The following is a 26,461-nucleotide window of genomic DNA, read 5'->3' on the forward strand; positions in this document are numbered from 1 at the left end:
TGTTTTCATTGGTTTTTCTCTTCTCTTTTTTGTTTGTCTCTGCTCTAATCTTTATTATTTCCTTCCTTTTGCTGGCTTTGTATTGAGTTAGTTCTTCTGTTTCCAGTTCCTTAAGTTGTAAAGTTAGGGTGTTGATATGCAATCTTTCTTGCTTTTTAATGTGAGCATTTATAGCTACAAGTTTCCACCTTAGCACTGCTTTTGCCATGTCCCATAAGATTTGGTTTGTTGTCTTTTCATTTTCAATCTCTAAGCTTTTTTTTTTTTTTTTTTTTTTTTTTAAGACAGAGTCTTGACCTGTCACCCAGGCTGGAGTGCGATGATATGATCTTCACTCACTGCAGCCTCTGCTTTTCGGGTTCAAATGATTCTCCTGCGTCAGCTTCCCGAGTAGCTGGGATTACAGGCGTGCACCACTACGCTTGGCTAATTTTGTGTATCTTTATTAGAGAGGGGGTTTCACCATGTTGGCCAGGCTGGTCTTAAACTCCTGACCTCAGGTAATCTGCCTGCCTCAGCCTCCTGAAGTGCTGGGATTATAGGCGTGAGCCACCATGCCTGGCCAATCTCTAAGTATTTTAAAATTTTCCTTGTGGTTTCTTCTTTTAACCCTATTACTTAAACACAGACATACACATTTAAAAAATATATCTACCTGCTTTTACTTATGGATCTGCAATTTCTGTTCTCTCTGCATGGAAACTTTTCTGCCAAAATATCTACATGGACTGGCTCCCTTGTTTTTTAGATTCTGCTTAAATATCACCTTCAGCACAGAAACATTCCCTAACTACCCTAAAATCACAACCAACTATCTTCCCCCTTCAACACTCCCTGTCCTCCTTAACTGCTTTCTTTTCTTTTCTTTTTTTTTTTTTGACACAGAGTCTTGCTCTGTTGCCTAGGTCTGGAGTGCAGTGGCACAATCTTGGCTCACTGCAACTTCTGCGTCAGCCTCTCAAATAGCTGGGAGTACTGTACCCACCACCATGCCTGGATAATTTTTGAATTTTTTTTTTTTTGAGATGGAGCCTCACTCTGTTGCCCAGGCTGGAGTGTAATGGTACAGTCTTGGCTCACTGCAACCTCTGCCTCCCAGATTCCAGCAGTTTCTGGCTAATTTTTGTAGTTTTAGTAGAGATGAGACTTCACCACATTGGCCAGGCTGTTCTTGAAATTCTGACCTCAAGTGATCTGCCCACCTTGGCTTCCCAAAGTACTAGGATTACAGGTATGGGCCACTATGCTTGACCTAATTTTTTTTTTTTTTTGAGATGGAGTCTCATTCTGTCACCTAGGCTGGAGTGCAGTGCTGCTATCTTGGCTCACGGTAACCTCTGTTTTAGCCTCTCAAGTATTTGGGACTACAGATACCTGCCATCACCCCCAGCTAATTTTTTATGTATTTTTAGTAGAGGTGGGGTTTCACTATATTGGCCAGGCTGGTCTCAAACTCGTCACCTTGTGATCTGCCCGCCTTGGCCTCCCAAAGTGCTGGGATTATAGGCGTGAACCACCGCACCTGGCTAATTTTTATATTTTTAATAGAGCTGGGGTTTCACTGTGTTGGCCAGGCTGGTCTCAAACTCCTTACCTCAAGTGATCTGCCCACCTTGGCCTCTCAAAATGCTAGGATTATAGGCGTGAGCCACTGTGCCTGGCCTAATTTTTGTATTTTTATAGAGATGGGGTTTCACCACGTTGGCCAGGCTGGTCTCAAACTCCTGACCTCAAGTGATCTGCCCACCTCAGTCTCCCAAAGTGCTAAGGTTATAGGCATGAGCCACCGTGTCCAGCCTGCTTTATTTTCATTTCTAATTGATCAGCATCTAATATATTTATTCATTTGATAGTTATCTCTTCCTTCTCTCAACTGAGTTAACAGCTCCCTGAGCACAGGATTTTGATTTTTTTCTTTCCTTTAACTTTGGTATTGTTCATTGCTATCTCTCCAGTGTCTAGAAAAGAACCTATCACGTAATAAGTACTTGATGAATATTTGTGGAATTAATTAATTTAGCACTTCTCCGAAGGAGAAGGTTTTTGGTTTTTTTTTTTCGAGATAGAGTCTCACTCTATTGCCCAGGCTGGAGTGCAGTGGTGCCATCTCGGCTTATTGCAGTCTCCACCTCCCAGGTTCAAGTGATTCTCCTGCCTCAGCCTCCCAAGTAGCTGGAGTTACAGGCGTGTACCACCATGCCTGGCTAATTTTTGTATTTTTAGTAGAGACAGGATTTCACCATTTTGGCTAGGCTGGTGTCTAACCCCTGACCTCGTGATCCACCTGCCTTGGCCTCCTAAAGTGCTGGGATTATAGGCGTGAGCCACTGCACCTGGCCTAGGACTTGGGTTTTTTTAAATCCTCAATCTCCCTTCCCTCGCAATTTTGATTGTTTGCATTTTTATGTAACTGTAGTGAAGCAGCAAATTGATGGATTTGCTAGTGTGATCAGCAGAAACTTTGCAATTTCTTTTTTTTTTAAGACAATTTTTTTGGATTTATTTATCCTTTTTATTTTATTTTTATTTTTATTTTTGGCTCACTGCAACCTCCGCCTCCCGGATTCAAGCAATTCTCTTGCCTCAGCCTCCTAAGTAGCTGGGATTGCAGGCATGTGCTGCCACGCCCAGCTAATTTTTGTATTTTTAGTAGAGACAGAGTTTTACCACATTGGCTGGGACGATCTCTATCTCCTGACCTTGTGATCTGCCCACCTCAGCCCCCCAAGTTCAACTTTGCAATTTCTAGTAAGTTAGAGAAGTCTGGGTAGGAAAATAATAGCTTGGCAGTTCTCCTTCTTAGAGTACAGATAGTCCCTAAAGCTTCTCTGGGAGTTTTGATAACTTTTAGGAATGTGTGATCTGTATGAATTTTCAATTACTCGGTCCTGGCAACGTGAATCGTATTCATTTGGTAACTTAATTATATGTTCAGGCAAGATACTAGTTTAGGTCTCTTTCCAAAAATAATAGACTAATTGGAAAAGCTTTAGCCATGTGAGAGCAATTCACTCCACTTGATGCTCTTGGCCTACCTCAGTATAAGTTGGTTCTGCCTTAGTTTTGTTGAATTTTTAATCTTACTGTACATTCATGTGGATTATCTGCATTGTGTAGGTTTTAGTACAGTTGGCAAATGACAGCATTACCCAATACTACCTGGGAGTAAAGTTTCCCAGGATAACAGATTTGGTCGTCTGATCACTCAGAAGTATGCTCAGAGTGGGCTATGCCAGGGGAAATTTAGGTATCCTTCTTAAATAAATAGCAATTTGGTTTATCTAGTGATAAGGGGAAAATAATTTCCTGTTTGGCACTTTCTCCAAAATGTATGATACTCAATGGGAAAAATGAACTCAGGTCAAGATTATGTCTCTCCCTTTGGCCCAGACATGTATTGAGTATATAGTTATCTTATTGATGCTACTCTGTGGACTGTGGTTCTTTTTAGCTTTCCCATAATTCCTCTTAGGATGACATTTATTACGTAATGTAGTTTAATAAATGTTTGAGAACCTACTGTGTGCTAGGCATGGTAGTTGGTGCTGAGGAAACAGTAAACTAGACAGAATTTCTTTCCTTAGTGACCTGAAGTCTAGTGGGTAACACATAAAAAAAAAAAGAGAGATGATGTTTAGAAAGGGTGTATAAAGGGTGCTATAGGAATATATAGCAAATATTTAATGTGGTCTTGGTTGGTGTGGGTTGGGGGGGGGCTCTTAAGATGGAAAGGGCTTCCTAAAGAAATGATCTTTTCAACCAAATAAGTATTCAGGCATTTTTATAGAATGAGGACTCTTGATCCAGTTGGCTTGGGTAGTGTAGCCCTTCTGTGCCTATTCACTCATTTGAAAAATGGGGCTAGTAATACTGCCAACCTCACAATGTTGTGTGGACAAACTGAGTGAGCACATGTAAAGCACTTGAAACAATGAGTACCTGGCACATAGTAAGTACTCAACTTGTTAGTCATTATTTTTATATATATTTTATTTTGTGCCAAGTATCCACTGGCAGATTAGTATTTTGAACACAAGTTTGACATGTTTTTTCCACTACATCATAACCTAACTTGATCAGATAAGAATAGTAGAAACAGAGTTCTGAAAAATAAGTTTGGCATTCTTTACAAGTTAAAACCTGTTAGTAGCCGGGCACAGTGTCTCACATCTTAATCCTAACACCCTGGGAAGCTGAGGTGGGATATCACTTGAGCCTAGAAGTTTGAGACTAGTGTGTGTAACACAGTGGGACCCCATCTCTACCATCAAAACAAAACAATTCTATTAGTATCTACTCTAAGAAACTGCTAGAATTGTAATGTTTTATGTATCTTTGAACATTCAAAAAACTGTATTTGTGAAACTTGAGACACTTATAATTTTGCTATCTGCTTTAGTAGTATCATTTAGTCCTGATTTAATCCCCGTCACCAATAGTATGGTCAGAACTTCACATTTTTTTTGACTAATGTAGTTAGTGAAAAATGTCACTGATAACATGATAACTAAGAGTTCCTGAATGACCTTGTGCGTTTCTTTTTATAGACCATTTAATTCGTCAGAGCGGAAAGCTAGCGCCCATTCAATAGTAGAATGTGATCCTGTACGAAAAGAAGTTAGTGTACGAACTGGAGGATTGGCTGACAAGAGCTCGAGGAAAACATATACTTTTGATATGGTAATATATGGTGCAATTTCTTGATTATTCACTAATGTAAAATAATTTTAATATACATATTTCCCCTGGAAAATGGTATATACTTAGAAATTTCATTTGTCTCTTTGAATTGTCAGATGGCTTCTAGTAGGCTGAATTATGAATTAGTTAACATACAAAAACCAAAATTATTAATTCATATATAATATATTTTATAATTATTAAAATAGAATAAGTAATATTGAGGTGTTTTTTTTTAAATTCTTTTATTTGATAGGTATTTGGAACATCTACTAAACAGATTGATGTTTACCGAAGCGTTGTTTGTCCAATTCTGGATGAAGTTATTATGGGCTATAATTGCACTATCTTTGCGTAAGTAAAACACTGTTTTTTCAGGTTTATGAAAAAGCTTAAATGCGTGGCTTTGTTTTGTTTTTTAGATGGAGTTTTGTTCTTGTTGCCCAGGCTGGAGTATAATAGTGCAATCTCGGCTCTCTGCAACCTCTGCCTCCTGGGTTCAAGTGATTCTCCTGTCTCAGCCTCCCAAGTAGCTGGGATTACGGGTACCCACCACTATACCCGGCTAATTTTTTGTATTTTTAGTAGAGACAGGATTTCACCATGTTGGCCAGGCTGGTCTTGAACTCCTGATCCTGACCTCAGGTTATCCACCCTCCTCGGCTTCCCAAAGTGCTGGGATTACAGGCGTGAGCCACCATGCCCAGCCTGTTTTTTGTTTGTTTTTTAGACAGAGTCTCACTCTGTAGCCCAGACTGGAGTGCAGAGGTGTTGTCTCTCCTCACTGCAACTTCCACCTCCCAGGTTCAGGTGATTCTCATGCCTTAGCCTCTCAAGTAGCTGGGATTACAGGTGCGCACCACTGGACCTGGCTAATTTATATATATATATATATATATATATATATATATATTTTTTTTTTTTTTTTTTTTTTTGAGATGGAGTTTCGCTCTTGTTACCCAGGCTGGAGTGCAATGGCGCAATCTCAGCTCACCGCAACCTCCGCCTCCTGGGTTCAGGCAATTCTCCTGCCTCAGCCTCCGGAGTAGCTGGGATTACAGGCACGCGCCACCATGCCCAGCTAATTTTTTGTATTTTAGTAGAGACGGGGTTTCACCATGTTGACCAGGATGGTCTCGATCTCTTGACCTCGTGATCCACCCGCCTCGGCCTCCCAAAGTGCTGGGATTACAGGCTTGAGCCGCCGCGCCCAGCCGTATGTTTGTTTTTGATTTATCACTTACTAATCTTGACAGGTATGGCCAAACTGGCACTGGAAAAACCTTTACAATGGAAGGCGAAAGGTCACCTAATGAAGAGTATACCTGGGAAGAGGTATTTATTGTTTATAACATATTTTTATCTCTAATGTGTTTGAAATTTAACTGGATAAAACTTGTTTGAGGGCCTCTGTCTTGAAATAGAGAAGATCAGAGTACTTGTGTCAAAATTAATTTAGGGTAAACCACTACTTCAGTAAAATTAAAGTGCATGGTATGATTCCTGTTTAAGAAACAGCCAGGGAGAGGAAGGACCGATATATATGGCACAGTTATGTGATGAAAGAGGGGTCTATTTACAACAGAATGGTTAGAGCAGAATATTGTAGAAAAGTTGGAGTATGAGTGAGGCTTGAAGGCAGGGAGGGCTTTGTACTGAAGGAATGAGTCTCAAAACATTAGCATGGCCAGAGGAAGTATAGTACTATATTCATGACGATCTTAAGTGTTCATGAAATTAAGACAAAGGTATTATTTAATATTGAGAAAGCATAAACTACATTTTACAAAGATTTCCATGGGTTTAAGTGAGTTTAATAACTAAAGGAGAGAACCAATTCTGGAAGAATGTTGAAAGAAAAACAAAGACAAGTTGAACTACAGCTGAAGTATTAAAACTTTTTAAAAAAAGTTTAGTTTTGGGCTGGGCGCGGTGGCTCAAGTCTGTAATCCCAGCACTTTGGGAGGCCGAGGCGGGTGGATCACGAGGTCAGGAGATTGAGACCATCCTGGTCAACGTGGTGAAACCCCGTCTCTACTAAAAATACAAAAAAATTAGCTGGGCATGGTGGCACGTGCCTGTAATCCCAGCTACTCGGGAGGCTGAGGCAGGAGAATTGCCTGAACCCAGGAGGCGGAGGTTGCGGTGAGCTGAGATTGCGCCATTGCACTCCAGCCTGGGTAACAAGAGCGAAACTCCATCTCAAAAAAAAAAAAAAAAAAAAAAGTTTAGTTTTAAATTTAGTAATGTGTTTAACTTAAATGAGTTTAATAACTAGTTAATTGGCTGGGCACGGTGGCTCACACCTATAATCCTAGAACTCTGGGAGGCCAAGACAGGCGGATCACTTAAGATTAGCAGTTTGAGACCAGCCACGCCAACATGGTGAAACTTGGTCTCTACTAAAAATACAGAAATTAGCCTGACATGGTGGCATGTAACTGTAATTTCAGCTACCTAGGGGCTGAGGCAAGAGAATCGCTGAAACCCAGGAGGTGGAAGCTGCAGTGAGCTGAGATGGTGCTACTGCACTCCAGCCTGGGCAATAGAACAAGACTCTGTCTCAAAAAAAAATTGATTAATTTTCCGCCCCAACATTTTTTTTTTTTAAGTGGTGAGGTCTCACTATGTTGCCCAGGCTGGTCTTGAGCTCTTGGGTTTAAGGAGCCCAAGAGTTCAAGACCTCCCACCTCAACCTCCTGAGTAGCTGTTACAGGCACATACTACCTTGCCTGGCCAATTTTCCAAATTATTGATATTTGGGTAGATCCTTTCTTCTAGTGGTTACGTAATTGAGACATTAACTTATTTTACATATGGATAATAAAGTTATGAAATTGTAACCATAGGAGATATGGAATAGGCTTAAAGCATAGTTTAGTGGGTCAGAATTAATGAATTTGGCTTTATAAGTAGATGAGTTCCATTGGTTTCCATGTGATGCTCAGGCATGAAGATGGCTAAGAAGTATGACAGGTTTATGGAGGGTGTGAAGACTACTGTTGAACAGACTGTTGTAAGTGACTTCTTTAACATTAAGTTGTTTTTTTGTTTTGTTTTGTTTTAACTTAGTTTACTATATTTATGTTTAAATATATTATAAAGGAAGTCCATATATTTTAACTGCCACAGTAAATGACGTTCTTCCTTTATATTAGTCCTTTTATAATTTCAGGATCCCTTGGCTGGTATAATTCCACGCACCCTTCATCAAATTTTTGAGAAACTTACTGATAATGGTACTGAATTTTCAGTCAAAGTGTCTCTGTTGGAGATCTATAATGAAGAACTTTTTGATCTTCTTAATCCGTCTTCTGACGTTTCTGAGAGACTACAGATGTTTGATGATCCCCGTAACAAGGTAATTCAGTCTTTGAGAATGAAATGTCTCTGAATTTTAATGTGTGAGGCTTTGAGAAGTTGGGGCAGTGGGGGTGCAGGTGCAGAGAGAGAGAGAGAGAGAGAGAGAGAGAGTGTGTGTGTGTGTATGTATGTGTGTGTGTGTGTGTACACATGTGCTTTAACGAATCTAATGGATGTTCTTTTGGTATTTTGGTCAGAGAGGAGTGATAATTAAAGGTTTAGAAGAAATTACGGTACACAACAAGGATGAAGTCTATCAAATTTTAGAAAAGGGGGCAGCAAAAAGGACAACTGCAGCTACTTTGATGAATGCATACTCTAGGTAAGAAAGCCATAGTCTCTTCCCTAGCGCCATTTTCTTTTAAGAAGAGTTAGGAACTTGGAGAAAGTCAGACTGGGATGGGTCAAGGTACGTGGGTCACATGCTTAGATTTTGTGTTATAAGGAGGGGTTGTTGGTAATTGGCTTGAGATTTATAGTGAAGGGCCCAATATTGGAAGAATGTTAAAAGAACAAAGATAACTTGAACCATAGCTGAAGTATTAAACTTTTTTAAAGTAGAAGAATCCTTTTGTTCTAGTGATATCATATATGGAAGCCCAGGATAAAATGTGGCTGCTATAGTTGATTTTGGTATGGGACGCTCAGAGGCTTACCTCCTTAGCCTTATGAACGGGTCCCTGAGACACTTTTGTGTGGCCCCCTACTAATATTAGAATATAGCTTGAAAACCCTTGCTTTGAATAGGGATTGGAAGAAGTCAGCTCTTTTAAAATGGCTTCATTTTAATGTGGGAGACAGATGGTCACTAACACTATCTTTCATGGGGTGAAAGGGATGATTTTTTTTCCCTCTAAATATCTTTTATTGAAATACAAAATTTCTTTTTAAAAATTGTTTATTTTCTTCTCCTACCACTCTATTCAGTGAAATATAAAATTCCTATCTTAAATTTACGTAAGTTGTTGCTTCTCAGCCTTTTGGCTAAGATCAAGTGTAGTAAATTTACATAAGTTAGGAACTCCTTTATTCTCATAAAGACCCCTATAGGACAAATTTACAAATTCTATAAATATAGTTTACTAAAACAGGTTTTTGTGTGTGTGTGTATGGTCTTTGAAAGAAACATCAGAATGTAATAGAAAAAGCAGTGGATTGGGAATTAGATATTGTGTGTAGTCTCAGTTTTGCAGTTAATTCAGTATGTGACTTTGGGTAAATAAGTGAATTTATCTGCTTATCAGTTTCTCTGAGCTACAAAATGATTGTTAGGATTAGAAGTCTTATTTCTTTGTTTGCGTATGGTTGAAAATTTCTACAAAAATGCCATAACAATTATAGTTGCAACTCTAAAAAAAGTTTGCATTTAAAGCAAGAAGAAAAATATACCATAAAAGTTATTAAGATCATGGAATTTTGGATGATTTCAAAATTTTAATTAAATTTTCACTATAATGGCTTTCCAATAAAATGGAAATTTTATTCTGTGGTTGATTTATAACTTAATTTCATGTAGAATTTAGAGAACTGAACTGAAGAGTAGGTAAAATTTCTTTAGGTACATTTCACTAAAATATAAAATTTCTATTTTTCCTTTTTTCTTGTATGTAGACTTGTAAAGGTCACTTTTTATGAATGTATGTGACAAAGAGAAGTTAATTCAGTTTTCCCAAATTGAAGCTGACTTCAATGCTTATTTGTATTAATTCCCTAATGTGGATTAGGAATGGATAGATAATGGTAGAAAATCATGAGATGAATATTATAATTCAGATCTATAGTTTACATTTATGTTCTTCCTTCTACCTTCCTCTTTTTCTGTAATTTTAAATAATTTAAATAATTTTTATAAAAATAATACTTTATTTATTTATTTATTTTGAGACACAGTTTCGCTCTTGTTGCCCTGGCTGGAGTGCAATGATGCGATCTCAGCTCACTGCAAACCTCCTGGTTTCAGTAATTCTCCTGCCTCAGCCTCCTGAGTAGCTGGGATTACAGGTGCACGCTACCACGCCCACTAATTTTTTTTTTTTTTTTTTTTTTTTTAGTAGAGATAGGGTTTCACCATGTTGGTCAGGCTGGTCTCAAACTCCTGACTGTGTGATCTGCCTGCCTTGGCCTCCCAAAGTGCTGGGATTACAGGCGTGAGCCACCTTGCTCGGCCTTAATTTTTTTTTAAGTAACAAGAAAGCGCAAAGAAGAAAATTGAAACTTACCATATTCTCTGTAAACTGTCAACAGCATTAACAAACAATGTTCACCAAATGCCACTGGGTATAGAAAAAATGTCTTTAGTCATCTGTATAATTTTTTTTCCCCCTAAGATAAGAGAAGAGTATTTGTTTTTTGGTTTTTGGTTTTTTTTCCAAAGCTCTGTATACTCTGAAGATTTTTGTTTTTTTGTTTGGTTAGTTTTGAGACTGAGTGTCACTCTGTCACCTAGGCTGGAGTGCAGTGACTCAATCATGGCATACTGCAGCCTTCACCTCCTGGGCTAAAGTGATCCTCCCACCTGAGCCTCCAGGGTAGCTGGAACTGTAGGAGCATGCCACCATACCCAGCTAATTTTAAAATGTTTTGTAGAGATGGAGGTCCCTCTGTGTTGCCCAGGCTGGTTTCAGACTCCTGGGTTCAAGTGGCCTTCCTACCTTGACCTTCCAAAGTGTAGGGAATAGAGGCATGAGCTACTGCCCCTGGCCTCAATATCAGTATTTGGCATAAGGTAGACTTTTGAACATTTTATAATTTAGCAGTGATTATCTTGTTGTGTTTTAGTAATCATGCTGTTTACTATTTCTGCTGTTAGGGGAGAGGAGTCACCTATTTCTAATGACAGTCTCACAGCAGAGAAATGTACTTGTGCATGTACAATGGGGAGGTGGGAGAGTATACTAACGACTTGCTTGGTGCCATTTGAATTTATGGTAATGACATATTTCAAATGGTTCTTATGAATAGGAAGATTGATTGCAAGCTATCTCTTCTTGACATAATCAGGCAACTATTTCAACGCCACCTACATCCAGCTTTCAGAGGTACCTCAGGATTCTAAGTCTTTGGTTTTTTTTTTTTGGAGACAGAGTCTCACTCTGTTGCCCAGGCTGGAGTGCAATGGCATGATCTCAGCTCACTGCAACCTCCACTTTCCTGGTTCAAGTGATTCTCCTGCCTTGGCCTCGAGAGTAGCTGGGATCACAGGCACCTGCCACCACGCCCAGCTAATTTTTGTATTTTTAGTAGAGACGAGGTTCACAATGTTGGCCAGACTGGTCTAAAATTCTTGACCTTTGGTGATCCACCACCTTGGCCTTCTAAAGTGCTGAGATTACAGGCATGAGCCACTGCGCCCCTGGCCAGATTCTATGTCTTTTGGGGTTTTTTTTGAGGTAGCTTCTTATTGATGTCTCTTTAGCAGGCAGAAGATATGAGAAAGCAACCTGATCATCTATCCATCTCCTATCTTCCAAAATCTTGTTATCTCCTGTCTGATGTTATCTTTCTCTACCCTTATGTATTTAGATCTTCCTTTCCTGTTTTCAGTATTTCAGAAACAGCAAATACTGTTGTACATTATAATGACTGGGCAACTTGATATTGTTTTCTAGTCGTTCCCACTCAGTTTTCTCTGTTACAATACATATGAAAGAAACTACAATTGATGGAGAAGAGCTTGTTAAAATTGGAAAGTTGAACTTGGTAAGCATATACCTTAATACCACCGATTCATTCTTAAAAACCTCATAGAGCAGCTTGAAATTTTGTACTTGAGACAAATTTTTGTGGTCACTGGGTGATTGATTAGCTTTGTAGTGGGAGGAGAAATTTGTTAATTATAGAAACATTATTTTGCTGGCTATTTAATATATTATGTATACTATGAGAATGAAAGTCTTTTTTTTTTTTTTTGGAGACGGAGTTTCGCTCTTGTTACCCAGGCTGGAGTACAATGGTGCAGTCTCGGCTCACCGCAACCTCCACCTCCTGGGTTCAAGCAATTCTCCTGCCTCAGCCTCCTGAGTAGCTGGGATTACAGGCACACACCACCATGCCCAGCTAATTTTTTGTATTTTTAGTAGAGACGGGGTTTCACCTTGTTGACCAGGATGGTCTTGATCTCTCGACCTCGTGATCCACCCGCCTCGGCCTCCCAAAGTGCTGGGATTACAGGCTTGAGCCACCGCGCCAGCCTGAGAATGAAAGTCTTTGAATCCAAATCCAATAGACTCACTTTTTATTTTTATTTTTAAAATTAAAGGTTGATCTTGCAGGAAGTGAAAACATTGGTCGTTCTGGAGCTGTTGATAAGAGAGCTCGGGAAGCTGGAAATATAAATCAATCCTTGTTGACTTTGGGAAGAGTTATTACTGCTCTTGTAGAAAGAACACCTCATGTTCCTTATCGAGAATCTAAACTAACTAGAATCCTCCAGGATTCTCTTGGAGGGCGTACAAGAACATCTATAATTGCAACAATTTCTCCTGCATCTCTCAATCTTGAGGTAAGCACTTTGAAAGGAAGCTGCAAGTATGGCAGCTATAATCCTTATTTAGCTGTTATGTATTTTAAAACTTCTTTTACTAGGCTGGGCACAGTGGCTCACGCCTGTAATCCAGAACTTTGGAAGTCCTAGGTGGGCGGATCACTTGAGCTCAGGAGTTCGAGACCAGGTTGGACAACAGGGCGAAACCCTGTCTCTAGCAAAAATACACAATGTTAGCCGGGTTTGGTGGTGTGCTCCTAAGGTCTCAGCTACTTGGGAGGCTGAGGTGGGAGGATCACTTGAGCCTGGGAGGTGGAAGTTGCATTGAGCTGAGATCATGCTACTACACTGCAGCCTGGGTGACAGAGTGAGACCCCATCTCAAAAAAAAAAAGTACAAAAAAAAAGTTTCTTTATTAGCTTCATTCATTCTATGCTACAGTGTAAAAGAATCTGGACGTTGCATATGAACATATACAGGAGGACACTCCTGAAAAGTTATGTTTGTCCTTCCTGGCAGAGTTTTTTTTTTTTTTTTTTTGAGACGGAGTTTCGCTCTTGTTACCCAGGCTGGAGTGCAATGGCGCGATCTCAGCTCACCGCAACCTCCGCCTCCTGGGTTCAGGCAATTCTCCTGCCTCAGCCTCCTGAGTAGCTGGGATTACAGGCACGTGCCACCATGCCCAGCTAATTTTTTGTATTTTTAGTAGAGACGGGGTTTCACCATGTTGACCAGGATGGTCTCGATCTCTTGACCTCGTGATCCACCCGCCTCGGCCTCCCAAAGTGCTGGGATTACAGGCTTGAGCCACCGCGCCCGGCCCCTGGCAGACTTTTTAACCTTACACTTGATCTTAGCCAAAAGGCTGAGAAATGATGTTTTTAACCTAAAAAGCCAGTATCTTAATGGATTTTCCCACACAGTCTTCAAAGAAAATTGCTGTGGTCATTATCAGTGGGTGGTGTGTCGAGATTTAATTGAGGACTTAGAAGCAGTTCTAATGAGTGCTCGCTAGTGTTATAGAGGCTGCTTAGAGAACATTGAAGATGGAATTGGATGTGTGGGAACAGAGGAAAAACCAAGAGAAGCAACAAAGATGGTGGTAAAATGTACTCTTATTTTATTGCTATCGTCTGCCTTAAGTGTAGTTTTTATCTATTTATTTATTTATTTTTATTATTTATTTATTTTTTTTTGAGATGGAGTTTCGCTCTTGTTACCCAGGCTGGAGTGCAATGGCGTGATCTCGGCTCACCGCAACCTCTGCCTCCTGGGTTCAGGCAATTCTCCTGCCTCAGCCTCCTGAGTAGCTGGGATTACAGTACAGGCACGCGCCACCATGCCCAGCTAATTTTTTGTATTTTTAGTAGAGACGGGGTTTCATCATGTTGACCAGGATGGTCTCGATCTCTTGACCTCGTGATCCACCCGCCTCGGCCTCCCAAAGTGCCGGGATTACAGGCTTGAGCCACCGCGCCCAGCCTATTTATTTATTTTTTATTTTTAGAGGTAGAGTCTTATACTGTTGCCTAGGCTGCAGTATAGTAGCATGACCATGGCTCACTGCAACCTTAAATTACTGGACTCAAGTGATTTCCCCCCACCCCAGCCTCCTGAGTAGCCAGTACTACAGGTGTGAACCACCAGGCCTGGCTAAGTTTTTTTTGTTTTTAAATAGAGACAGAGGTCTCACTATGTTACCCAGACTGGTCTTGACCTCCTGGGTTCAAGGAATCCTCCTACCTCAGCTTCCCGAAGTGCTGTGATTATAGGCATGAGCCACCTTGCTTGACCTAAATGAAGTTTAAAAACCTTCTTTAAGGTCTCCAACTTCCCCTTCATTTAAAAAAGAAAAAAACAATTTTATTGAGATTTAATTCACATATCATAAAATTCATCGCTTGAGTTCAGGAATTGAAGGTTTCAGTGAGCCATGATCATGCTACTGTACTGCAACCTGGGCAATAGTGTGAGACTCTACCTCTAAAAATAAAAAAAAAGGCCGGGTGTGGTGGCTCACACCTGTAATCCCAGCACTTTGGGAGGCCGAGGCAGGCAGATCACTTGAGGTCAGGAGTTTGAGACCAGCCTGACCAATGTGGTGAAACTCTGTCTCTACTGAAAATACAAAAAATTAGCTAGGAGTGGTGGCAGGCACCTGTTAACCCCAGATACTTGGGAGGCTGAAGCAGGAGAATCACTTGAACCTGGAAGGCGGAGGTTGAAGTGAGCTGAGATCGCACCACTGCACTCCAGCCTGGGTGACAGAGTGAGACTCGGTCTCAAAAAAATAGTGTGTGTGTGTGTGTGTGTGTGTGTGTGTGTGTGTGTATGTGTGTGTGTGTAAGATATTTAATTAATATAATTTATTATACTCATTACTAATTTAATAATTTTAGTATGTTTACAGAGTTGTCCAACTGTCACCAAAATCAAAGTTTTGAACATTTTCATTTTCATAACCCCAGAAAGAAAGCCTGTACCCACTGAATTCAGTTTCCATCTGCCCCACTCCCAGCTCTAGGTCACTACTGATTTTTGCATCTATATATTTGCCTATTCTGGATGTTTCATGTAAATAGAATTAAGTAATATGTAGTTTTTTGTGACTGGCTTCTTTCACTTAGCATAATGTTTTCAAGGTTGATCTGTATTGTAACAGCAATACTTTATTCCTTTTTATGAGTGAATAATCTATGTATGGATATAGGACATTTTGTTCATTCATCAGTTAGTTGGTAGATTCATTGAGGTTGTTTTTTGTTTTTTGTTTTTGAGACAGAGTTTCGCTCTTTTTACCTAGGCTGGAGTGCAATGGCGCGGTCTCGGCTCACCGCAACCTCCGCCTCCTGGCTTCAGGCAATTCTCCTGCCTCAGCCTCCTGAGTAGCTGGGATTACAGGCATGCGCCACCATGCCCAGCTAATTTTTTGTATTTTTAGTAGAGACGGGGTTTCACCATGTTGACCAGGATGGTCTCAATCTCTTGACCTCATGATCCACCCGCCTCGGCCTCCCAAAGTGCTGGGATTACAGGCATGAGCCACCACGCCCAGCCATTGAGGTTTTTAAAATTTTTATTATTTTTATTATTTTGAGACAAGGTCTCTTTGCTGCCCAGGCCGGAGTCCAGTGGCATAGTCACTGCAACCTCAACCTCCTGGGCTCAAGTGATTCCCCCTACTTGGGAGTCCCACCCTTATACTCCCAAGTTGGTGGGACTATAGGCACACACTACCATGCCCAGCTAATTTTTATTTTTTTATGTGTTTTTTGTAGAAACAGGGTCTCTCTATGTTGCCCAGGCTGATCTCGAACTCCTAGGTTCAAGTGACCCTAGGAGGCCTTGGCTTCCAAGGTGCTGGGATTACAAATAGGAGCCATCATTGAGTTTAAGAATAGTCTAAAGGAAATTATCCTAAGGGTCAAGACCCTGAAGATTGAAAAGAATGGAAAAAAGGATTGAACAACTTCCTTTTTAAAGGTTGGCCATAGTGGTCTTAATGACTAGATTTTAAAATCAGATATAACTGTAAAATATTACTTGTAAGTTATTGTATAACATAGTTTAGATAACAGAACTACATTATTCTCACAATATCTTCAGTAATTGACCTTTCCTTTCCATGACAGGAAACTCTGAGTACATTGGAATATGCTCATAGAGCAAAGAACATATTGAATAAGCCTGAAGTGAATCAGAAACTCACCAAAAAAGCTCTTATTAAGGTAATTGTGAATTATTGTAGAGTAATGTAATCTTATTTGACAAATGTGAAAAGTGGGGAAACTGAAGCGGGAGGTAATTATTAAACAAGATTTGAAATTGCCCATGGAAGGATCTTTTTTTTTTTTTAATTGCATTTTAGGTTTTGGGGTACATGTGAAGAACATGCAAGATTGTTGCATAGGTACACACATGGCAGTGTGGTTCGCTGTCTTCCGTCCCCCACCTGTATCTGTCATTTCTCCCCATGCTATCTCTTCCCACCTTCCCACCCCCCCGTCCTTCCCCCATTTTCCCCCAACGGACCCCAGTGTGTAGTGCTCCCCTCCCTGTGTCCATGTGTTCTCATTGTTCAACACCCGCCTATGAGTGGGAAGGATTTTTTTTTTTTTTTTTTGAGACGGAGTTTCGCTCTTGTTACCCAGGCTGGAGTGCAATGGCGCGATCTTGGCTCACCGCAACCTCCGCCTCCACCTCCTGGGCTCAGGCAATTCTCCTGCCTCAGCCTCCTAAGTAGCTGGGATTACAGGCACGTGCCACCATGCCCAGCTAATTTTTTGTATCTTTAGTAGAGACGGGGTTTCACCATGTTGACCAGGATGGTCTCGATCTCTCGACCTCGTGATCCACCCGCCTCAGCCTCCCAAAGTGCTGGGATTACAGGCTTGAGCCACCACGCCCGGCTGGGAAGGATTTTTATGTAGTAAACTAAGTATCTTACATGTTAACATATTTGTGTTAACCCATTGTAGTTGTTATCCTCACTGATGCTCAAATTGGCTCATCTCTGGCCAGGGGTATATTAATCTGTTTTCATGCTGTTGATAAGGACATACCCAAGACTGGGCAATTTACAAAATAAAGAAGTTTAATGGACTTAACGGTTCCACATGGCTGGGAAGGCCTCATAATCATCGCAGAAGACAAGGAGGAGCAAGTCACATCTTAGGTGGATGGCAGCAGGCAAAGAGAGAGCTTGTGTGGAGAAACTGCCCATTTTAAAACCATCAGATCTCTTGAGACCCATTCACTATCATGAGAACAGCACAGGAAAGATCTGCCCCCATGATTCACTCATTTCCTACTAGGTGCCTCCCACAACCTGTGGGAATTATGGGAGCTACAAGATGAGATTTGGGTGAGGACACAGAGCCAAACTATATCAAGGGGGTACCTCTTTAAGTGGCTTGAGTCCTTTTCGTTAGCCCAGTAGGCTTTGCTTAGCTTCTTTCCTGTCTTAATTGACAAGATGTTTGGTGTTCATCTTGAATATTTCCTGCCTCAGTCCTAGAATCAGATGCTTTTCTAAGGAATCCTCGTTCATTTTAGTGTGAAACACTGCTACCAACCTGGGTACTGGAGGTTGTGTTTTTTCTAGGAAAGTCTATATATTTAGAATGAGTGCATTTAAAGGAGCCTTGAAAGACCTTTTTTTAATTTTTATTTTAACTTTAATTTTTATTGAGACATTTTAGCTCTGTTGCCCAGGCTGGAGTACAATGGCACAATCTTGGCTCAATGCAACCTCCACCTCCCAGGTTCAAGTGGTTCTCCTGCCTGAGCCTCTTGAGTAGCTGGGATTATAGGCACGCACCCCCATACCCACCTAATATTGTATTTTCAGTAGAGATGGGAGTTTCTCCATGTTGGTCAGGCTGGTCTCGAACTCTTGACCTCAGGTGATTGTCTGCCTCGGCCTCCCAAAGTGCTGGGGTCACAGGTGTGAGCCACTGCGCCCAGCCAAAAGACTTTATTTCTAAACAAATTAACACTGATTTAAAAATAGAGTTATAACTTTTTATCATACTTCTTTATGTTTTAAAAGACATAAAAAGGCTAACTTTGTTTTATTTGATGCATATCCTTCCCAAACGGAATGAAAAAAGTACTAAACTGACACCTAGAACATTCCTTTTGTGTAGGAGTATACGGAGGAGATAGAGCGTTTAAAACGAGATCTTGCTGCAACTCGCGAGAAAAATGGAGTGTACATTTCTGAAGAAAATTTTAGGTAAGCCCTTGGCTATGGAGTTAATTTCCAAGAATAAGCATTTTCTGATAACAGGCTGTTTGAAGTAAAACTTACTTTTGTAGCAGTAAGTAAAATCTTTATACCAAGCACCGGTAAATTCTGTGTGTGTGTGTGTGTGTGTGTGTGTGTGTGTGTGTGTGTGTGTGTGTGTTGTGTGTTTGTTTCCTTTTTGAGACAGGGTCTTGCTCTGTCACCCACCCAGATTGCAGTGCAGTGGCATGATCTTGGATCGCTACAGCCTCAATCTCCTGGGCTTAAGCGATCTTCCTGCCTCAGCCTCCCAAGTAGATAGGACTACAGGCATGTGCCACCACACCCAGCTAATTTTCGCATTTCTTTTTTTTTTTTTTTTTTTTTGAGACGGAGTTTCGCTCTTGTTACCCAGGCTGGAGTGCAATGGCGTGATCTCAGCTCACCGCAACCTCCGCCTCCTGGGTTCAAGCAATTCTCCTGCCTCAGCCTCCTGAGTAGCTGGAATTACAGGCACGTGCCACCATGCCCAGCTAATGTTTTGTATCTTTAGTAGAGATGGGGTTTCACCATGTTGACCAGGATGGTCTCGATCTCTTGACCTCGTGATCCACCCGCCTCAGCCTCCCAAAGTGCTGGGATTACAGGCTTGAGCCACCACGCCCGGGTAATTTTTGCATTTCTTACAGAGAAAGGGTTTCACCATGCTGCTTAGGCATCCATTTTGTTTTGACATTGACAAGTAGCTATCAATCACTTTTTAGAAAATCTTTTACTAACTTTTTATTTTTAAGTCATTTATACATTCACATGAAGGTGCAAAAAGAGTGCAAGAGAGGTTTTATGTATTTTTCACCCAGTTTTCCTCAATGGTTACCTCTTATGTAATTATAATACAAGGCCGAGTGCTGTGGCTCATGCCTGTAATCCCAGCACTTTGGAGGCGAAAGTAAGTGGATCACCTGAGGTTGGGGGTTCAAGACTAGCCTAACCAACATGTTAAGGGAATTTGCATTCACAGAAGAATCTTTGTCATTTAAGCCTAATGTGAAGTATAAAATTGTTGGTTGTTATCAAAGAAATAGATGAGCAAATAAAGGCATTTACTTCTGAAACTAGTAAGAAATGATCCATCAAAGTGGTTTTGGAAGACCTGTGAGCTTTGTGCTTGAAAAAAGCATTACTCTATTTTATTTACTTTTTATGACATTTTTTGACTTTGACTTCATCTTCTAATATTTTTGTTGAATTTTATTTTTGCTGTCAAATTTTTAGTTTCTAAAAACTCTTGTTCCTTGTCATCCCTGTCCCTCCTTTTAAAAAATATGGCATCTTTTTATTTTATAGATATAAGTCCTTAACTCAAAAACATTATTAGTATTATTAAAGTTTTCTTTTCTGTTTTTCTTTCCTTTGGGATCCTTTTTTCTTTTCCCTGTTGTGATGTCTGTCATTTGTATTTATTTTCTTCAAATGTCTAGTGATTTTTGGCTGGCAGTTAAGATAGATTAGAAGCTTTATACATGGGTGAGGATTACGGACCTGTGAGTTCATTATAGATGAAAAAGTGGTGATCTCAGTGTTAAGCCTGGGCTTCCATCAGATGTCATTCTTTGTTCGAATTTTTTCTTTTGGGTAAGACATCAGTCTTTCCTCAGAAGACTTGCCCAGTTTGCTTGGAGATTTTTCTGGCTGCTGCTATTTTTGGATTAAAGTGGGTAGAGGGGGCTAAGTATCCCACCATTCAGTATGTAGAATCACACTTAAATGCTCATTTCTTTTTTTCTTTTTTTTTTTGAGAGGGAGTTTCGCTCTTGTTACCCAGGCTGGAGTGCAATGGCGCGATCTCGGCTCACCGCAACCTCTGCCTCCTGGGTTTAGGCAATTCTCCTGCCTCAGCCTCCTGAGTAGCTGGGATTACAGGCATGCGCCACCACGCCCAGCTAATTTTTTGTATTTTTAGTAGAGACAGGGTTTCACCGTGTTGACCAGGATGGTCTCGATCTCTTGATCTCGTGATCCACCCGCCTCGGCCTCCCAAAGTGCTGGAATTACAGGTGTGAGCCACCAAGCCCGGCTTTTTTTTTTTTTGAGATGGAGTTTTGCTCTTGTTTCCCAGTCTGGAGTGCAATGGCGCGATCTTGGCTCATTGCAACCTCTGCCTCCCGGGTTCAAGTGATTTTCCTGCCTTAGCCTCCTGAGTAGCTGGGATTACAGGCATGCACCACCATGCCTGGCTAATTTTGTATTTTTAGTAGAAATGGGGTTTCTCCATGTTGGTCAGGCTGGTCTCAAACTCCTGACGACCTCAGGTGATCCACCTACCTCAGCCTCCCAAAGTGCTGGGATTACAGGCATGAGCCACCCTGCCTGGCCTTAAATACTCATTTCTAGTCCCTAAACCTTACTTCTACAATCCATGGTGTCTAGTGAAAGTGAACCTGGAAATTCTGTTGCAGTTCCTATAGACTAGTGGCTCTCGAAGGGAATGGTGTTGGGGGAGTGGTGATGGTGAATGGTTTTGTCCCCCAGAGGACATTTGGCAGAGTCCAGAGACATTTTTTATTGTCATGACTTGGATGGTACTAAACATCCTAAAATGTACAGGACATCCCTGCAACAAAGAATTATCTTATGCAGTGGTGCTGAGGCTGAGAAACTCTGCTCTAGAAAGTAATCCTTTGTTCTCATGAGGGTTATGTGGTGGTGTGAGAGTGGTGTTTGTGCCAGTGTTTGTGTGTTGCAGCGGCAGGGAGTGTAATTACTCTGTATACATACTTAATTTAAGTCTCAGTTTTTAGCTCGTAATCTGACCCCTTCCCTCTAAGATACATGATGCCTTTAAGTCCCAAATCTTTCCAGCATTTTGTGGCATATTTATGTTCTGGATCCCTGATAATAGACACTTAGATTATATTCCCTCCTCTCTCTACTTTGAATTATAGTCCTCTGTTAACTTTCTAGCTTCTCAAATTTGGTACACACGTGCTTTTCCCCTCATAGGTAAGGATTCTTAGTTTCAGAATTGAGAGCAAGAGAAAAATATTTCATTTATAAAACACAAAGAATATAATTTGTTTTTTGCAATTTGAATTTATTGCTTATTGATAGGTATCAAGTAACACAAGTATCAACTGATGGTAATAAATGTTGGAAATGAGTTTGTGTAGCTGCCACAATTATATTAGAATAAATTTTGTAAGAGAAAAAAAATATTACCTGTTAAACTCACGTTAAACTTTATTTTAGAGTCATGAGTGGAAAATTAACTGTTCAAGAAGAGCAGATTGTAGAACTGATTGAAAAAATCGGTGCTGTTGAGGAGGAGCTAAGTAGGGTAAGCATTTAAAATGGTATTTAATGTTATGTGAAAAGCAAATATTAAAAGAAAATTTTAGAATGTGAAAGACTTAATATTTTTTCCTTCAGGATCTTTTCTTTTTTTAGACGGAGTCTCACTCTGTCACCCAGGCTGGAGTGCAGTGGCACAATCTTGGCTCATTACAACCTCCACCTCCAGGAGTCAAGTGATTCTCCTGCCTTAGCCTCCTGGGTAGCTGAGACTCAGCCTCCTGAGTAGCTGGAATTACAGGTGTGCGTCACCATGCCCGGCTAATTTTTTTTTGTATTTTTAGTAGAGACGGGGTTTCACCATGCTGGCCAGGCTAGTCTTGAACTCCTGACCTCGTGATTTGCCAGCCTCAGCCTCCCAGAGTGCTGGGATTACAGGCGTGAGACACCGCACATGGCCCCTTCTTTAAGATTTTATTTTGCTGACCCTGATACTGAAAGTAAGTTATGTCATTGTTTTTTACTATCGTTAATCACATCAAAAAAGCCGGCAGCTTATATTAATCAACCATTACAAGAAATTAACTGAATTGTTTGATTTTATTATTAAAACTACAAAATAGTGAATGCTGAGGCATTTTTGTTAACGTATCAGATGAAGAAATACAGATATTGGGAGAGACTGGATATTAAATAAAAGTAACATAACTAGGATATGTAAGAGACCTGACCTTTCAGGGCCACCCTCATATTAATACCTTTATTTATTTTTAATTATTTTTTAGAGACAGGGTCTTGCTGTGTTGCCTGGGCTACATACAGTACAGTGGCATAATCATAGCTAACTGCAGCCTCAGACTTCTGGTCTCAAGCAACCCTCCTGCTTCAGCCTCCTGAATAGCTGGGACTTCGGACATGCACCACCACGCCCAGCTAATTATTTTTTTGCAGAGATGGAGTCTTGCTATGTTGCCCAGGCTGGTCTCAAACTCTGGGGCTCAAGCGATCCTCCTGCCTTGGCCTTCCAAAGTGCTGGGATTAGAGGTGTGAGCCACCTTGCTGGACCACATTAACACTCTTATATTCAAATCCATTGACAATGTTAAAGGAACCTGAATTAATAGTACTACACCAAACCTGTTATTTAATCTCAAAAGTGTTGAGTAAGATTACAGGAAGAAACCAGATGCCATATTTGTCCTAACCTAGGGGGTAAATTGTTACAGCTGCATGAAAATAATTTGTTTCATTTTTCTAATCTTATATTATGAACTAATCAGATGCCTTGCCAACCAGATCAGTTTTTTTTTTTTAATTCTGTGTTATATTTAGGTTACAGAGTTGTTTATGGATAATAAAAATGAACTTGACCAGTGTAAATCTGATCTGCAAAATAAAACACAGGAACTTGAAACCACTCACAAACATTTGCAGGAAACTAAATTACAACTTCTTAAAGAAGAATACATCACATCAGCTTTGAAAAGTACTGAGGAGAAACTTCATGATGCTGCCAGCAAGGTTTGTCTCTTGCATTGATTTGTACTCACATTAAATAAATTAGAGAATGAGTAGAAGTAATTTTCTATGTTTAAGCATTAATTGTGATAATCTGTTTATTTACTCCAAATGGTATTTCTCTCCACTTAAAAAACATTATCTTCCCATTTCATCCATATTTTTCTTGGTGGAGATGTTGACTTATGAAAAAATACTTCTGCTCCTGGAGTTTTGAAAATAGAACATAACTTTGTAATATATTTTGTAGACATTTAGAATAGTGATACTGTGATGCATTTTCTTTGTGGGGATAATTGAACTTAATTAGTCATTAAGAATTTAGTACATTCTAATAATGAAAGATGTGGGAGGTACTTAATTTTTTATTAGTTGTACTTTTTTTTTTTTTGAGACAGAGTCTTGCTTTGTTGCCCAGGCTGGAGTGCAGTGGCATGATCTTGACTCACTGTAATCTTTGCCTCTCAGGCAAAAACAGTTCTCCTGCCTCAGCCTCCCAAGTAGCTGGGATTACAAATACCTGCCACCACAATCGGCTAATTTTTGTATTTTTAGTAGAGATGGGGTTTCACCATGTTGGCCAGGCTGGTCTCAAACTCCTGACCTCAGGTGATCTGCCTGCCTAGGCCTCCCAAAGTGTTGGAATTACAGGTGCGAACCACCATGCCCCGCCATTAGGTGTGCTTTTGAGAAAATAGTAGAACATAGAAGGGAAAAAAGCTCTGAGGAAGCATAATTACTGCAATAACTGACAAAATCAGTTTTCCTTATTTGCATAGATGGCTACAGGAAGGGAAATAAATATTACTGGGCATCTGGATAAATTAGCACGAGTTAAAGCATTTTTTCTGATACAATGTCTAAAATTTACTAGTTCTTTTTTTTTTTTTTTTTGAGACAGAGTCTCTCTTTGTCCCCCAGGCTGGAGTGCAGTGGCACAATCTAAGCTCACTACAACCTCCGCCTTCTAGGTTCAGATGATTCTCCTGCCTCAGCCTCCTGAGTAGCCGGGATTACAAGCATGTACCACCAGCCCCAGCTAAATTGTATTTTTGGTAGAGATGGGTTTCACCATGTCGGCCAGGCTGGAAAGTTTACTAGTTCTTACCAAGATAAATCCTTATGTAGATATTTTCATTAGATTCCTTTTGCCATATTCATTTTGTCAAAACTTATTTTTAAAAATATAGCTGCTTAACACAGTTGAAGAAACTACAAAAGATGTATCTGGACTCCATTCCAAACTGGATCGTAAAAAGGCAGTTGATCAACACAATGCAGAAGCTCAGGATATTTTTGGCAAAAACCTAAATAGTCTGTTTAATAATATGGAAGAATTAATTAAGGATGGCAGCTCAAAACAAAAGGCCATGCTAGAAGTACATAAGACCTTGTTTGGTAAGTTCAGGCTGTTCTGTCTTAGTCTTTACGTGTCATTGTGATACTGATTTCAAAACTGGTAATTTAATTTTGTGAAACATAGGTGACAGTGTCACCATTACTCTCTACCATGCACAAACTATTTGTTCAGGCTGAAAATAAATGCTTTTACTGTCTTGTTTTTTTGTTGTTTGTTTTTTTCTGAGATGGAGTCTCACTCTGTCACCCAGGCTGTAGTGCAGTGGCACGATCTCGGCTCACTGCAACCTCCGGCTTGTGGCTTCAAGCAATTCTTGCCTCAGCCTCCCGAGTAGCTGGGATTACAGGCATGTGCCACCACACCTGGCTGATATTTGTGTTTTTAGTAGAGATGGGGTTTCACCATGTTGGTCAGGCTGGTCTCGAGCTCCTGACCTTGTGATTCACCTGCCTTGGCCTCCCAAAGTGCTGGGATTACAGGTGTGAGCCACCTCGCCCGGCTTCTTGTTTTTTGTTTGTTTGTTTTGAGAACTGTCTTTGAATTAAAACAAATCTTAATATTCCCCCCTTCTGTTTTATTTAAAATGTTATATTTATTAAATAACATTTAAAAAATAACTTGTTATTTAATATGTTAAATTAACATAAATGTTTATGTTTATTAAATAATTTATGTAATAAATAAGTTACTTAATAAACAAACATATAAACAATAGAGTAAAAGTCTTCTTTATCCCTGACTCTGGCTCCTCACCGTGACTCATTCACCATAGTATTATTATTAAATTTCTTGGGCCTTTTTCTAGAAATTTTCTGTGCATAAAGGTTCTGCAGCTTTTTTTGTTTTTCTTCTGGGCAGGTATATCTTGATGGTTTGCTATATTGTCAGAATATGTTTATGTCTCATTGTTTTTAACTATTATATTTTTATCTCCCTTTAGAAAAAAGTCTATTTATTTAGTGTGAAATATTATCCTCGTTATAGAGAATTTGGACATCCAGGAATATAAAAATTTAAAAAATAATCTAGCCTCTAGTCTCACTAAGCCAAGCACCATACATTTTGGTATTGATTTCTAGTTTTTCTTTTCTTTTATAAACTTACCATAATTCTGTACATTATTTTGAGTTAGATTAATTTTAGAATATTCTAATTCTTTGTATACTATGAATATTGTTATGGATCTGATACACTTACAAATATGGTAAGGGCTTACAGAACACTATAGAAAATGTATAATATATATTTAAGTTCTTTTAGGCTCATTATTACAGGTTTTACAAGAAGGGTATTTTTTGCCAACTTCTTTGAAATGGTTTGAACTATATTTAATATATTTATGCCAAAGTTTACATCTTTCTCTTTTATTTTGTTGTGTTACAGATAATCTGCTGTCTTCCAGTGTCTCTGCATTAGATAGCATTACTACCATAGCACTTGGATCTCTCACATCTATTCCAGAAAATGTGTCTACTCATATTTCTCAGATTCTTAATATGATACTAAAAGAACGATCATTAGCAGCACAAAGTAAAATTGCACTACAGGAATTGATTGTTAGTACATCCTTCTGAAGGGTTACGTTTGATAAGTATTTGATAAAATATTTTGAAGGGTTACACTTAAATTTGATAAGTCTTCATAAACAATGTTAACTGCTATTCTCTTAAGCTTTGCTAGACACAGCGATAGACATGTCACTATGAGAGAGTATGTTTATATTTTACAGAACTAACTTTTGAAACTTTTTTCACTCATGTCTTGTAATAGGAGTAGGAGTTATTAGTGAGACTTCTAATGACTAAAGGGCAAGTTTAGCACCACATGGTATCAAGGGACTTGTTAGTTGGCCCAGAAATTGGTAAGTTACTCTTTCCCCAGGGGTCCTGGACCCAACCAGAAGGGGCTATTGGGTAGTTACTTTTAAAACCACAGTAATATGGGATGGTAATAGTGGTGCAAGAAAAGTATCTTTTAGAATTCTGGGAACACATAACAATTCTTAGGGTTAGATCTGTGTGGCTGTTCCCTTCTGGGC

General features: G+C 39.8%; 1 protein-coding gene across 1 annotated transcript in view; it reads left to right on the top strand.

The window, feature by feature from the left end:
* KIF11 (kinesin family member 11) overlaps nucleotides 1-26,461 on the top strand; it is a 52,452-nt gene that overhangs the window by 5,830 nt on the left and 20,161 nt on the right. The window contains exons 2-14 of the mRNA XM_039465131.2: nucleotides 4,548-4,680; nucleotides 4,937-5,034; nucleotides 5,937-6,015; nucleotides 7,856-8,041; nucleotides 8,241-8,365; nucleotides 11,652-11,742; nucleotides 12,302-12,544; nucleotides 16,159-16,254; nucleotides 18,175-18,263; nucleotides 21,504-21,591; nucleotides 22,878-23,066; nucleotides 24,254-24,461; nucleotides 25,807-25,979. Of these exons, the coding sequence (XP_039321065.1) occupies nucleotides 4,548-4,680; nucleotides 4,937-5,034; nucleotides 5,937-6,015; nucleotides 7,856-8,041; nucleotides 8,241-8,365; nucleotides 11,652-11,742; nucleotides 12,302-12,544; nucleotides 16,159-16,254; nucleotides 18,175-18,263; nucleotides 21,504-21,591; nucleotides 22,878-23,066; nucleotides 24,254-24,461; nucleotides 25,807-25,979 (1,798 nt within the window). The remainder of the gene's footprint in view (nucleotides 1-4,547; nucleotides 4,681-4,936; nucleotides 5,035-5,936; nucleotides 6,016-7,855; nucleotides 8,042-8,240; nucleotides 8,366-11,651; nucleotides 11,743-12,301; nucleotides 12,545-16,158; nucleotides 16,255-18,174; nucleotides 18,264-21,503; nucleotides 21,592-22,877; nucleotides 23,067-24,253; nucleotides 24,462-25,806; nucleotides 25,980-26,461) is intronic.

Source organism: Saimiri boliviensis, chromosome 12 (assembly GCF_048565385.1).
Source record: "Saimiri boliviensis isolate mSaiBol1 chromosome 12, mSaiBol1.pri, whole genome shotgun sequence".
Taxonomy (NCBI): Eukaryota; Metazoa; Chordata; class Mammalia; order Primates; family Cebidae; genus Saimiri; species Saimiri boliviensis.